This window comes from Carcharhinus amblyrhynchos, chromosome 19 (assembly GCF_965287045.1).
Source record: "Carcharhinus amblyrhynchos chromosome 19, sCarAmb.v2.hapA, whole genome shotgun sequence".
Taxonomy (NCBI): domain Eukaryota; kingdom Metazoa; phylum Chordata; class Chondrichthyes; order Carcharhiniformes; family Carcharhinidae; genus Carcharhinus; species Carcharhinus amblyrhynchos.
In genome coordinates, this window is record NC_137342.1 from 12,614,576 (window position 1) to 12,629,006 (window position 14,431).

At 43.4% G+C, this 14,431-nt stretch overlaps 1 protein-coding gene across 1 annotated transcript in view; it reads right to left on the reverse strand.

Moving 5' to 3' along the window:
* The window catches only part of LOC145355311 (troponin I, slow skeletal muscle-like), a 32,802-nt gene extending 26,946 nt beyond the window's left edge, over positions 1-5,856 (reverse strand). The window contains exons 1-2 of the mRNA XM_080207261.1: positions 5,722-5,856; positions 2,517-2,536 (exon numbers count right to left, since the gene is read on the reverse strand). Coding sequence (XP_080063387.1) covers positions 2,517-2,536; positions 5,722-5,788 — 87 coding nt within the window. The 5' untranslated portion in view covers positions 5,789-5,856. The remainder of the gene's footprint in view (positions 1-2,516; positions 2,537-5,721) is intronic.
* Between the last annotated feature and the right edge of the window lie 8,575 nt (positions 5,857-14,431).

Sequence of the window (14,431 nt, forward strand, 5' to 3'; positions counted from 1 at the left end):
TTCCTGTGGCCTGGTGACCCATGACCTGGAAACAATGCCAGCAGTAAGGAAGTCAGCACACAAAAACTGTGTGGCTAGCAGACACATAAGAGAGCTGGAGGCAGAAGGTGATCAGCACACAGATGTGGGAGATCCTGGAGGCACTGTGTGAGTGGGTTAAAAAGATCTAAAACTTGGAAAGATGTGCGAATTGCTCGAGACGCTAAAGAGCGAGGTATGTAATTAAAGTGGTCAAACCATGAACCGAGGTGCTATTAGTTGAAAAGCGATTCTAGAAAGCTATACTAGCAGGACTGTCATCACCCAAGGAAGAGAGAGCAAATAGAAATGTGCCTTGCTGATGATAATTGTACCTATGAAGCTCAGGAATGAAAATTGTTGTCAGATAGGACTGCTGACCTGTGTAAATAAAGAGAGTACAATGTGGAACTGTGTACCTTCATATTACCATACATGCTGAAATTGATTGTTTGTGGGTGTGTAAGGCATAATCTTTGTTGTATCAACTATTTAAAGTGAAATTTAGCTTTTTAATTAATCTATTATTTGCCTGTTAATTTAGATTAAGTTGCGTTGGTTCTGATTTGTATTAAAGTAAAAGTTATAGAAAATGAAATCTTGTTGGTAAATGTTTCAGTCGTTTGGTTTGATTCCCCCATCTGAATTGCAACATACTGCGGAACTATTTAGTCCATTGCCATTGTTTTACCGACTACCTCATTTGATTAGCCATGATCTTATTAAATGGCGGAGCAGGCTCAAGGGGCTAGATAGCCTACTCCTGCTCCTAGTTCTTATGTTCTTATTTATAAAAGATTGTATGGCATACTACATTGGTTCCAGATGTATGGTACATATTTATTCTTCATTTTGATGACAATACTGACATTCTGACAGGCATAAAATCGCAAGTCTGTTTTTATACTCTTGTTAATTGTTTTGTCAACAGGCGGGATTCTCTGCTCCTGCTGGTAGTACACCCCCTCCCCTGGGTTTCACAGTGGTGTGGAGTGACGTCAATGGGAACTTGTGAACAGTGCACTATCTCCCGCCACCAGGAAGCATGGTAGGAGGCCATGAACTCCCCCTGTCACTTTGATCATGCCAGACATTTTGTTAACATGGATACATGCTCTCGATTAGAATAGAACTTCACACAATGTACCCATCTCTTCCTGCACCTGATCTAGCAGTAAATGGTGCTGACATTGAGTGAAAGAAGGGGAAAAGCGCCCACGGCCTAAACTTTCAGTGAGGTCCAAGGGTATGAAAGAACAAATCACCCACCAGTGCCCAAAACTTAGAGAGGGAGCTTGGTTTCACTCAGATTCTGCCCTGTTATTTTCACTAATGGTCATTTCCCATTAGGGAGGGAGAGCGTGGTTCCTCCATCTTACTATCCCCTTACACCAAGTGGTAGGTTAGGGCAGCCCTTTGCCTACTCCAAGAGTTCCTCCCAATTGGTCTTTATAATGTTGTGGCAGAACCTTTGCCATTGGTGAGCTGGTGTGAATTCTGCTTTGGTCTTTTTGTGTGGTCGCCAACCTACTGCAGGCGAAAGACAACAAAGAGGCTTATAAATGGTTCCCTTTGACATTTGAGTTTTTTTAAAGCCTGGCAGGGCCTTGGGAGCCTTTAGTGGTACACATGGTCTCATATGCCTCATAAATGGGTCACCACTGAATTACTCATGTCGATACCTGGGGCTGCTTCAACTCTGTTAATAGCCCCACTTCTGCATTTTGGGGTAAGGTTTGCAGTCTCATTCTTAGATGGATGGACTTCCCCTCACACTGCACTGGCAGAAACAAATCTCCCCCCAGCATTTCAAATGGTCATATTCCATTCTCATAAGAACATAAGATATAGGAGCAGAATTAGGCTATTTGGCCCATCAAGTCTGCTCCACCATTCAATCATGGCTGATAAGTTTCTCAACCCTATTCTTCTGCCTTTTCCCTGTAATCTTTGATCCCCTTATCAATCAAGAACCTACATATGTCTTAAACACAGTCAGTGACCTGGACTCCACAGCCTTCTGTGGCAATGAATTCCATTGATTCACCACCCTCTGGCTGAAGAGATTCTTCCTTGTCTTGGTTCTAAAGGGTCGTCCCCTTACTCTGAGGCTGTGCCCTTGGGTCCTAGTCTCTTCTACCAATGGAAACATCTTCACGTCCACCCTATCCAGAGTTTAACATTCTTGACAAGCACAAAAAAGTGAAGGAATACATTAAGAATTGTTTCGTACATGTAACTATGAATGCAATTATCTGCAAAGTCTATCGGTAGATTATAGACATGTGGCTTTTTTGAATTTACCATGTGCTTATCTCAATGGTTAAAGCAATGTTCACAGAAAAGAAGAAAACCAAAACTAACCTGTACATTGCTGCACAGAGGGAAAAAGAAACCAGAGAAATGAACGTTAATACTATTTCCGAAATGACTGCATTTCAAAACTGTAATCTGCTTATAGAAATTAGAAAGCACAAATAGAAAGCACAAGTACTTACGTTCCTTCTGACATTTTGACCTGCATAATAACAAAACAGCACTTTGTGAAAATTATTTCAAATAACACATTTTTATTATTTTTCCAACATGCAAGAGAGATCCTCATCCAGTGTACTGCATTCACATTCTATCATGCAATGTTATTTAGCCTACTTATCACACTAATAAATAAACTTTATAGAAACCATACAGTGAAGAAGGAGGCCATTCAGCCCATTAAGTCCGCACCGACAAGAATCCCACTTTAGGCCACATCCACATGACCCCACATACTTACCCTGCTAATCCCTCTAGCCTACGCATCCCAGGACACTAAGGGGCAATTTAGCATAGCTGATCCACCTAACCCGCACACCTTTGAAGTGTGGGAGGAAACCAGAGCACCCGGAGGAAACCCATGCAGACATGGGGAGAATGTGCAAACTCCACACAGGCAGTGACCCAAGCTGGGAATTGAACTCAGGTCTCTAGAGCTGTGAGGCGGCAATGTTAACCACTGTACCACCATGTCATCCTTACGTACATTTGTTGTGCTTTATTGTATAGAACTGTAAATCTCTGTATTTGTGTTCTTTTCGATTGAATGTGAAGTGTGTCGGATGGTTTCATTGTTAAATTTATGAAGAGTTCATTAACACTTGCTCATGACCATAATTTGTCAGCTTGATGGATTCTCAGGGCAGAGTCAGCTGGTTGAGGAATCAAGTCCAACTCCACGCATTTAATCTACAATTCAGGTGAAAGGTTAAAGTGAAGGCCTGTCTGCTTGTTTGGCGGGGGGAGTGTGCGGAGCTGCACAACTTAAAGAACAAACTGTGAGTTCCCCCAGTATTCTGGATTCTACCTCAGGCCAGAAGGGTGCCTATGGCAACATGTTTTGTTCAATTGACTGCTATGATAGGCCAATGTAACAGTAGTGACTGCGCTTCTAAAACAATTGGCTATGAAATGCTTTGAAATGTCTTGAGGACATGATTAGGTTTTACAGGTCATTCTGTATCAAATGCAGGTTATCACATTGCTCAGTTTTATTTATTGGCTATGTTGCTTTACTTTTTGAACAGGGCGGATGCAGTTCCAGTAGTCTAGATTGTATTAGACTTCTGATGATCGAAGAGGCTCGATGGTCTGCATACTTTAATTAAAGGGGTGACATGGTGGCACAGTGGTTAGCACTGTTACCTCACAGTGCCAGGGGCCTGGGCTCGATTCCTGGCTGAGTCATTGTCTGTGCAGAATCTGTGTGTTCTCTCCATGTCTGCGTGGGTTTCATCGAGTGCCCCAGTTTCCTCTCACAGTCTGAAATACGTGCTGGTTAAGTGCATTGGCCATTTAAATTCTCTGTCAGTGTATTTGAACAGGCGCCGGAGTGTGGTGACGGGGGTTTTCACTATATCTTCATTGCAGCGTTAATGTAAGCCTACTCGTGGCACTAATACTTAAACTTAACCCCGATTCTAATTCAGGATGAGTATTAGGGGTGGGAAATCCTAAATGGGCTATGGCCCCCCACCCCCCCTCCAGAGTGTGCCTCCCCCCCTCCAGAGTGTGGGAAATCATAGAATCATAGAAATACTACAGTGCAGAAAGAGGCCATTTGGCCCATTGAGTCTGCACTGACCACAATCCCACCCAGGCCCTAACCCCATGTCCCTACACATTTACCCGCTAACACTTCTAACCTCCGCATCTCAGGACACTAAGGGGCAATTTTAGCATAACCAATCAACCTAACCTGCACATCTTTGAACTGTGGGAAGAAACCGGAGCATTCAAGGAAACCCTCACAGACACTAGGAGAATGTGCAAACTCCACACAGACAGTGATCCAAGCCAGGAAGGTTCCTGGAGCTGTGAAGTAGCGGTGCTAAGCACTGTACTAACGTGCTGCCCAATGTTAACTTCTGGACCTTATTTACACACTCCAACACAGACTCCCAACTAGAATGACCTCAATACAGGTGAATGGGAGTCAAAACTCACTGAGAGGTCGGGGTTGAGGCCATTGCCCCAAGCTCACAGAAATGCCCCCTGGCAAGGTTTGTAAGGGATCTGGAGGGCATCAGACTATCCATGATTGGGGTGGTGAAAATAACCACAACCTGGGAGGAGCAAGGTAGTCACAAGCAGCGTACAAAATATTTTAAGATCACAGTTACTTAAGTTCTTATTGGCAGATTGAAGCCTTACTTGGCAGTGGTCAAAACAGCGTGTACATCCCAATTGAAAATAAGTCCCCATTCCCCAGAACAGCCACCCTGCTTGAGGCTGATCTCAGGCAAGTACAAAGAATGGTAGCGGAAACTCATCATGAATATGAGCAAAACCTCTCATTGTAACACTCTCGCCTGCATCATTGCTGCCAGGGACACTGTTGTTTCTGCCATACCCTTCTCCTCCCAGTTATATTCGGTGACATTCAGATATTTATTATTGGCAAACATAGCTCCAATAGGAAAATCCCTCACTTTGGGGCTGTAAATCTTGTTAATTTACATAATAATTTCAGCCTCCAGGGGTCAGGAAGAGTTCATTATTTGCTTTTATGCGTATATTATGGTTGGAATTCTCCAACCTCACCCACAGCTGGGATTCACCTGTCCCACTGCAGTGAATGGAGTTTTGGCTGAGGGCCAAATTCTCACTAGCAGCGGTGGTGGGGTGTACAACATTGCAGAATTCTGGCCTATGTTTGGTTAGCTTGAAGTGTAATGTTCCTGCTATGTGTTCCATGCTATTTACTCTCCTTCTGGGACAAAGACAGTGTATAAGGTCACTACCATCCTCAGAGCCCTAACCTAAAACACACTTATGGAAAAGGAAGCAATTCATTTTCACTTTATGTTAGCATTATATTTAGATCCAACTATTAACTCCCCTCCCAAACCGGTAAAGTTAACACCTATGCCACAAAATGAGAAAATGATTATTTATTATGTTTCCAAGCTACTTATCCATAACAACATTCATTCAATTCTACCTTCTGAACCAATTTAAATTAACAATACAAGTATCGAAATAGACGCACTGTTAATAGCAGAGTACTTTAAATACATATAAACAAATTGCAACTATCTTCTATTCTATTCCATTTTTATGTTGACTACCATGTAAGTTAAAAATAAAAGTAGCCATTATACAGGGTTTAAAAGTTGTTTCATTTTGCAAGCTGCATCAAGTTCCTCTCACACAAGTGGATCTTACCTTGCACCCTGTTGTTTAGACTAATGAAGAATTGTAATCTAGTGAGCATTAAAGGCACGTTGTGCATTTATTGTTGCTGCTTTTATTCTTGACTTTCCATGAGTGGTTGGTTAAAATAGCACCACATGATTCACATTGCTTTGCCCTGACACTGTAGAGCGTGATTTTCTCTTGTAGTGGTCCAGTGATTTACAAATACCTGCCGTCATCTCACTGGCACATTCCTTTTATAGCTACAATTGTCTGCTGCGTAGGCACCATGGAACAATTCTGAAAGTGGCTTTAAAATTACCAGAGGAAACTGAACTTACCAGGTGACATTTTCTCTGATATTGGCAAAGGCTTGTGGGAAAAGCAGTGTTAAGGCCAGCAACGGCAACAGTGGCTTTTTCTGCCATATACTGCAGGACTTTGAAGAAATAAAAGGCAGGGGTTTTGCACCGTATAGCTGGTGGGTGGTCTCTAAATCACCCATCCAGCCATCACCTTAGCGAATCGATGATCAAGATGCCATTTTTAAAGGCCACCCCAGCACAGAGCGGAAAAACCATAAAATAATCTTCACCCAAGTGCACCCCCGGCATCCAACTGGCATTACCCTGGCACACCCTGGCATTACTCTGGCATGATCCCCCCACCCGCCTCCAAGTGCTACACTCCCCTCTGAGCCTTCCTGAGATTACTGCTCACCAGGGGTGGCACAATTACACAGTGGCTAACACTTCTGACCTCAGGTCACTGTCTGTGTGGACTTTGCAAGGTCTCCCTGTGTCTGCGTGAGTTTCCTCTGGGTGCTCCCATTTCCTCCTAAAGATGTGTAGATTAGTTGGATTGACCATGCTCAACATAAGAACATAAGAAATAGGAGCAGGAGTAGGCCATCTAGCCCTTCGAGCCTGCCCCGCCATTCAATAAGATCATGGCTGATCTGTCGTGGCTCAGTTCCACATTCCCGCCCTCTCCCCATAACCCTTAATCCCCTTGCCTATCAAAAACCTATCAACCCGCGTCTTAAAAATATTTAGTGAGGCAGCCTCCACCACTTCAACGGGTAGAGAATTCCAGAGATTCACCACCCTTTGAGTGAAGAAGTTCCTCCTCAACTCTGTTCTAAACCGTGCCCCCTTTATCTTGAGGCTGTGCCCCCTAGTCCTACTGTCCCTTCTGAGCGGGAAGAGCCTCTCCACCTCTATCCTATCCATCCCATTCATCATCTTATATGTCTCAATGAGATCTCCCCTCATTCTTCTAAACTCTAACGAGTACAAGCCTAGTTTATTCAGCCTCTCCTCATAGTTCAACCCCCTCAACTCCGGTATCAGCCTAGTAAACCTCCTCTGCACTCCCTCCAAGGCCAAAATATCCTTGTGTAAGTGCGGCGACCAAAACTGCACACAGTACTCCAGCTGTGGCCTCACCAGTGCCCTATACAGCTGCAGCAAGACCTCCCTACTTTTATATTCAATCCCCCTCGCTATGAAGGCCAGCATCCCATTAGCCTTCCTGACCACCTGCTGCACCTGCAGGCTGGGTTTTTGCGACTCATGCACAAGGACCCCGAGGTCCCTCTGCACTGTCGCATGCTGCAGTTTTTCGCCATGTAAGTAATAGTCCTTCCTACCATTATTCCTACCAAAGTGGACAACCTCGCATTTGCCAACATTAAATTCCATTTGCCAGTTCCTGGCCCATTCGCCCAGCCTATCTAGATCCCTCTGCAGTCTCTCCACACCCTCCGCACAATTTGCCATTCCACCAATCTTGGTGTCATCAGCAAATTTCGACACCATACACTTGGTTCCCTCCTCCAGATCATCTATATAAATGGTAAATAGCTGAGGCCCCAACACCGACCCCTGGGGCACTCCACTAGTCACCATCCGCCAATCCAAATAGCACCCATTGACCCCCACTCTCTGCCTCCTATTTGACAGCCAATCCTCTATCCACGCTAACACCCTACCCCCAACTCCATGTCCCCTGACCTTCTGTAATAACCTCTTGTGAGGTACCTTGTCAAACGCCTTCTGAAAATCAAGAAACAGCCCGTACACTGCCCCGTACACCGGTATTCTAGTGACCCACCCGTCATGTTGATCTTGGGCAAGAATTTCTGGTCTTTCTTGAGGGAGGCTGTAAAATCCCGCTGTTAGTGTCAGGGAGATTAACAGGGTAAATACGTAGGGTTACACCAATGGGGCCTGGGTGGGATTGTTGGCAGTCCAAGCTCAATGGCCCAAATGGCCTCCTTCTGTACTGTAGGGAGCCTATGATTCTATTCCATGAAGTGCATGCATTCTGAGACCAGTCATGCTTCACACCATTCTGACATTACACCACCATGGATGCATTATTTGATGTAGGGGAGATTTTTCCGGTGCATGAGTCCTATAATGAGATGCAATTTATTGCAAAGTGGCTCCTGACATTAAACAGTGGGAAATATGGCATGCCACTGATGGGGGTAGGAGGGTGGAGGGGGTAATGATCACTTCCTGTCTCTAGGTCGACGTAACGTGCGATTTTGGCTTTCTTGTGATATATTCCAACAAATTTACCGATGCAAACGGGAATTGAAAATTCCTGTCACTGAAGTAGGAAAACACCAGTGTGACAACTTTTTAATTTGGTGAAGTAATGTATGAGATATTACCGATCTGTTTGCCGAGAGAAATTGGTTATATCAACTGATATTTTGGTGTTGAACAAATCCATCTCCTCTTTGCCAGTGATCAGGTGTGTCAATAGGTGAGCCAGCATAAAATAAACTCTACTCACTCCTCAGCGCAGAAAACCCACACTCCAAATTAACATTGTGACTGATCTCTTTGTGAAGTGGGGTGAAATGTTTTTACAAATATGTTTTAATGATCCTGTTGTGACAAGGAGATTAACACGCAAACCACAGGGCCTTTGGTAACAAATAGTTCCACAATTTTACCTTGAGAGAGACACTCATTGATGCAGCCAGAATAGAAATACCAGATGTAGCAATTTGCCTGTTTTTTACATAGATCATTGCAGTTGGGTGGCCTGCACTTAAACTGAAAATGTTTCAGCTCAGTAAAACTAAAATCTACTTGATTGATTTTTAGTTAAAGATAAAGGTAGCTGCTGAATAGAAATACAGATTAAGAAAATGGAAATAAAATGTGTCCCATTCATAAATTCTTGAAACATTCTTTCATGTGATGTGAACACTGTTGACAAGGCATATATTTCTGGTGAGGCATGTATTTATGGCCCATCCCTAACTGATCATAAGAAGGTGGTGGTGAGCCACATTCTTGAACTGTTGCACTCCAGGTGGTCTGGGTCTATCCATTCGCATTAATGCTGATAATCCCCTGCTCTGTGAGACAGTGCAGCTGCAACTCCCCTTGTCGCCTCGCCTTTTTCAATGTTTTGTACTTCGAGTAATGGTTTAACTCGGTAAATCAGTGCTCAGTCTGTGGAATGTTCTCCCTGGGGTGACAGTGATTTATTCAGATTAAACTCCGCTAGATTTTTTTCAGAGATGTTTTGCGCTTGAGTAATTGGAGACAGAACGTGTGCTGAGTGTTTGGGAGGAAGAGTTGATTTAGGCCCATGATTCCCAATGCTTTCCACTATTGGGATTTTCCTCATATCCGGTCTGTTGTAGACTAATTAATAAAGCTTAATTGTACCTCTTAACCAACAACTCCGCTCTCTTCTAACTATCAGGATACAGAAAGTAAAGCGATGGAGCAATCTATTTTTGTCCAGCGATTCCTATGTTCCTATGATGCTAACTGCAAATGCGGAAGCATTCAGTGACATGAACAAATGTATTTCCGCGTTATTTTGTGTTCCTGGTTTCATTTTGTGCCAATCATCGTCTCATCATTAGTCCTTAGATTTCCTGTTCCTTTCCCCATGTGGGGAATTGGGGCAGGATGGGGGATGTGTCACCCCACCGTTGGTCAGATGACAGCAATTCCATAAAATATCTCTTGTTTTGCCCATCTTGTCAAAGCAGGGAGCTGATCCACCTTGCTGCAGCCTGACACTGGGAAAATTCTTTGGCAACAGGATGGCATTGGGAGCTGTCCCAACATGACTCCCAATGCCACTCACCCTCCCCCTCCATTTTACCACCCAGGGGCTGGCAAAATCCTGCTGACTGCCTCTGGTTCAGTGTATTCAGAGAGGGTTTGATTTGGTTTGATTTGATTTATTATTGTCACATATTAGCATAGAGTGAAAAATATTGTTTCTTGCATGCCATACAGACAAAGCATATTATTCATAGAGAAGGAGGGAGTGTAGAATGTAGTGTTACAGTCATAGCTAGGGTGTAGAAAAAAATCAACTCAATGCAAGGTAAGCCCGTTCAAAAGTCTGACGGCAGCAAGGAAGTCAGACTTTTGTATCTTTTTCATGATGGAAGAAGGTGGAACTGAGAATGTCCAGGGTGCATGAGGTCCTTAATTATGCTGGCTGCTTTGCCGAGGCAGCAGGAAGTATAGGTAGAGTCAATGGATGGGAGGCTGGTTTGCGTGATGGATTGGGCTACATTCATAACCTTTTGTGGTTCCTTGCAATCTTGGGCAGAGCAGGAGCCATACCAAGCTGTGATACAACCAGAAAGAATGCTTTCTATGGTGCATCTGTAAAAGTTGGTGACAGTCATAGCTGACATGCCAAATTTCCTTAGTCTTCTGAGAAAGTAGAGGCATTGGTGGGCTTTCTTAAGTGTAGTGTTGGCATGGGAACACCAGGACAGGTTGTTGGTGATCTGGACACCTAAAAGATTGAAGCTTTTGACCCTTTCTACTTCGTCCCCGTTGATGTAGACGGGGGCATGTTCTCCTTTATGCTTCCTGAAGCTGATGACAATCTCCTTCATTTTGTAGACATTGAGGGAGAGAGTTACTACATCCAAGAGGTTTTAGTCACTGTTGATGGAATGGTGATGGTACCCAGGTGGAAATGCAAACTAACATATAAAGGGGTCACAGGGGAGCTTCAGTAGGTCATTAGCAAACCCGCATTGCAGCTTAAAAATATAAGGTTTTGTAAAGCAGCACTCAGGACAAACCAGGGAATATAACGTTCATCCTGCTTCTCTACAAATGAAAACAAAATCAGGGTCAAAGTCATATAAATATGTAGCATATTTACAGCTACATGAAATCCATAACTGATCCAAGTGTGACATTGCAAGGTTTAAGCATGTTAACAGTAATGACAGTGTGTGTTGTATTGGTAAATGATAGCGCTTCCTTGAAGATCTTGTCCCTTTCAAGATAAGGTTCTTCTTTTCTGAAATGAAAATTGATCTGGAAATTACATACTTACATCCCCATCTAAACTGGAGATAACACAAATGAAGTTTAGTGTCAATTTCTTGCACTGTATCAGAAGCCTTTCTTAGAGATGAGCTTTAATGGTTGTTGTGGGAAATGGAAATATTACACTGGGCAGAAGGCAGTGGAGACCAGGTCATTGAGTGTCATTAAGACAGAGATAGATAGATAGATTCTTGATTGAGAAGGGGATCGGGGTTATGAGGAAGAGGCAGGAGAATGGGGATGAGACAAAAAAAATCAGCCATGATTGGCGGATCAGACTTGATGGGCCAAGTGGCCTAATTCTGCTCCTATGTCTTATGGTCTTACTATATTAGACAAGTAATTGACCTTGGAGTCCTTGATGATAAATGTTCATTTTCCAAGGATTAAGTTCTCTTCACCTGACATAACATTCAGGGAAGAAAATCAGAAATAAATGAATATTAGAAAACCTCAAATTGAAAATAATGATATGTCACTTATGCATTTTCATCTGAATTACCCTGACCTATGTCCACATAAAATTAAATGTTTGCTGGAAGCTTGATACTGTTTTAGCCCAAATGCTAAAAGTCACTTGATCGCTGTCACAAAGGTTATGGAATTTACAGAAAGACCAGGAGTGGGTTGGAGCGTGCAAGGAGAGCTTGGAAGAGTCAGGAAGCAGCAGGAGGGGGGAACGGAGATGGGAGGCTGCACCTGAGGGAGGAATCAGAAAGAGCAGGTGGGGATACAGTGGTTGAGTTGTCTTCTTGAATAGCTGCAGTCTATGTTCTGTGGGATGACCCATAATACTGTTAGAATGGGAATTCCAGGATTTTGACCCAGTGACTGTGAAGGATTGGCAATATATTCCCAAGTCAGGATGGTGAGTGCTTAGAGAGGAAACTTGCAGGTGATGGTGTTCCCATGTATCTGCTGCAAATTTGATTCAATGACTCAATTCCCAACAGACTTACTAGGTTTCAGACATATCTTTGGAAGATTCTGGAAGTCTGCATTAATTGACAAATTCATGTTGATTATAGTTTGATTGTAGCACCTAGTAGGAGAAGAGTATTGTACACAGTTACTCAAACAACAGGTTACCTACTCCATTTCTAATTATTAGGTTACTCATTGAATTAAGCTCCTCTTTATAAATAAATTACTGTTATAATTAAATTAACTCTGTCATAAACCAGCCATTTTGTCCATGAGTAATAAAACAGAAGTTCAAGCCCTTAGTGTTTACAAAACGTAACAGCATTTAGGATGTGCTTATGTTCTGTTATTTAATGTAAAGTTAAATCTACTATCATCAAGAAGACTAGAAACGTTGGGGATTTTGAAACATGGTCCAAGTTTCCTAAGATCATGAAGGGGAAAGCTCATTGTGTTAAAGTAGACCATGTGACTGTTAGAAAACTAGGTCAGTTTGATATCTATTTTACAGTTACTTGGTGGTAAAGTTAATGTCACCAAAGTACCAGGTGACCATAGGATGTTTTCTTTCTTTGAGGGAGAGCTGACTGGTGGTGTTTTAGCCTGAGGATCACCACTCCTCAGGCCAGGGGCAATGTTGAGAAGGTGGGCCTTCATAACTAATCTCAGCTGGTGTAGGAATTGAACCCATGCTATCAGCATCACTAACCAGGCATCCAGCCAACTGAGCTAAACGGATGCTCTCCTTAGTGGTGTAGATTATCACCTCATGAACATAAGAACATAAGAACATAAGAAATAGGAGCAGGAGTAGGCCATCTGGCCCTTCGAGCCTGCCCCGCCATTCAATAAGATCATGGCTGATCTGTCGTGGCTCAGTTCCACTTTCCCGCCCTCTCCCCATAACCCTTAATCCCCTCTCTTATCAAAAACCCATCAACCCGCTTCTTAAAAATATTTAGCGAGGCAGCCTCCACCACTTCAACGGGCAGAGAATTCCAGAGATTCACCACCCTTTGAGTGAAGAAGTTCCTCCTCAACTCCGTTCTGAACCGCCCCCCCTTTATCTTGAGGCGGTGCCCCCTAGTCCTACTGTCTTTTTTGAGCGGGAAGAGTCTTTCCACCTCTATCCTATCCATCCCATTCATCATCTTATACGTCTCAATGAGATCTCCCCTCATTCTTCTAAACTCTAACGAGTACAAGCCTAGTTTATTCAGCCTCTCCTCATAGCTCAACCCCCTCAACTCCGGTATCAGCCTAGTAAACCTCCTCTGCACTCCCTCCAGGGCCAAAATATCCTTGCGCAGGTGCGGCGCCCAAAACTGCACACAGTACTCCAGCTGCGGCCTTCACAATGAATTGCATGGATTCAGAAAGGTGGTGCAGAAAGAGATCATTTGGCTCATCAAGTTTGCAACAACTCACCGAGAGGGCATTCCACCCTGGAGCCTCACCTCTGCCATGTTCCAGTAACACCATGCATTTACCATGGCCAGTCCACCTAACCTGCACCTTTTTGGACTGTGGAAGGAAACCCAGAGCACCCAAAGTAAAACCACACAGACATGGGTGGAACATGCAAATTCCACACGGTCACCCAAGGCCAGAATTGAACCTGGATCCCTGGTGTGCGAAGTAGCAGTGCTAACCACTTGTCCTTGCTATTGAGGGAAAAAAGGAGGTAAACAATATTTGATAGGTTTCCTTCATTCTTTAATGGGATGTGTGTGTCTATTGCCCCTTCTACCCTTGAACCAAATGGCTCACTAGAGTCAACCACATGCTGTGCTATGGATCTGCAATCACCTCGCCAGGTAAGGACAGCAGATTTCCTTCCCTAAAGGACATTAGTGAACCAGATAGGCTTTTTACGACAGTCATTTCATAATCATCTTTACTTTTAATTCCAAGCCTAATTCCAGTATTTTATTGAATTCAAATTTCACCATCTGCCATGGTGGGATTCAAACCTGGGTCTCCTGAGCTGGATCTCCGGATTACGAATCCACAATGACAATACCACTATGCCATCACTCCTGTGACAAAAGAAACTCTTATTCTTGTTTTTCTATTTTTACGACATGTATGATTTATCGAATGTGGGAAGTGCAGATTGATTGGAATGGAGACATACAGGCTCCTATCACTCTGTGTGCTCGACTTTTAATATAGAGGCAACAGGTGTTAATCTTACCCTTCAAAGTCTGTCCAGAATACGCACAGAATGCCAACTGGAAGAATAATGACCCCACATACATTTGTCTTTCAGCTCCTGCAGTGACTTTCAAGGCCATATGCCCTTGCCCTCTGTGTTTATATTAGGAGCAACAGTTGTAAGCACTATTGTTCATGACAGCTGCACGTAAGTGGCTTTCAAACAATGTTCAATGCCCTCCATGCCAAGATCTGACAATAAATTACCTCCTTTCATAGAAATTGATTTAATGTAAGCGTGAAACAAGCAGAAT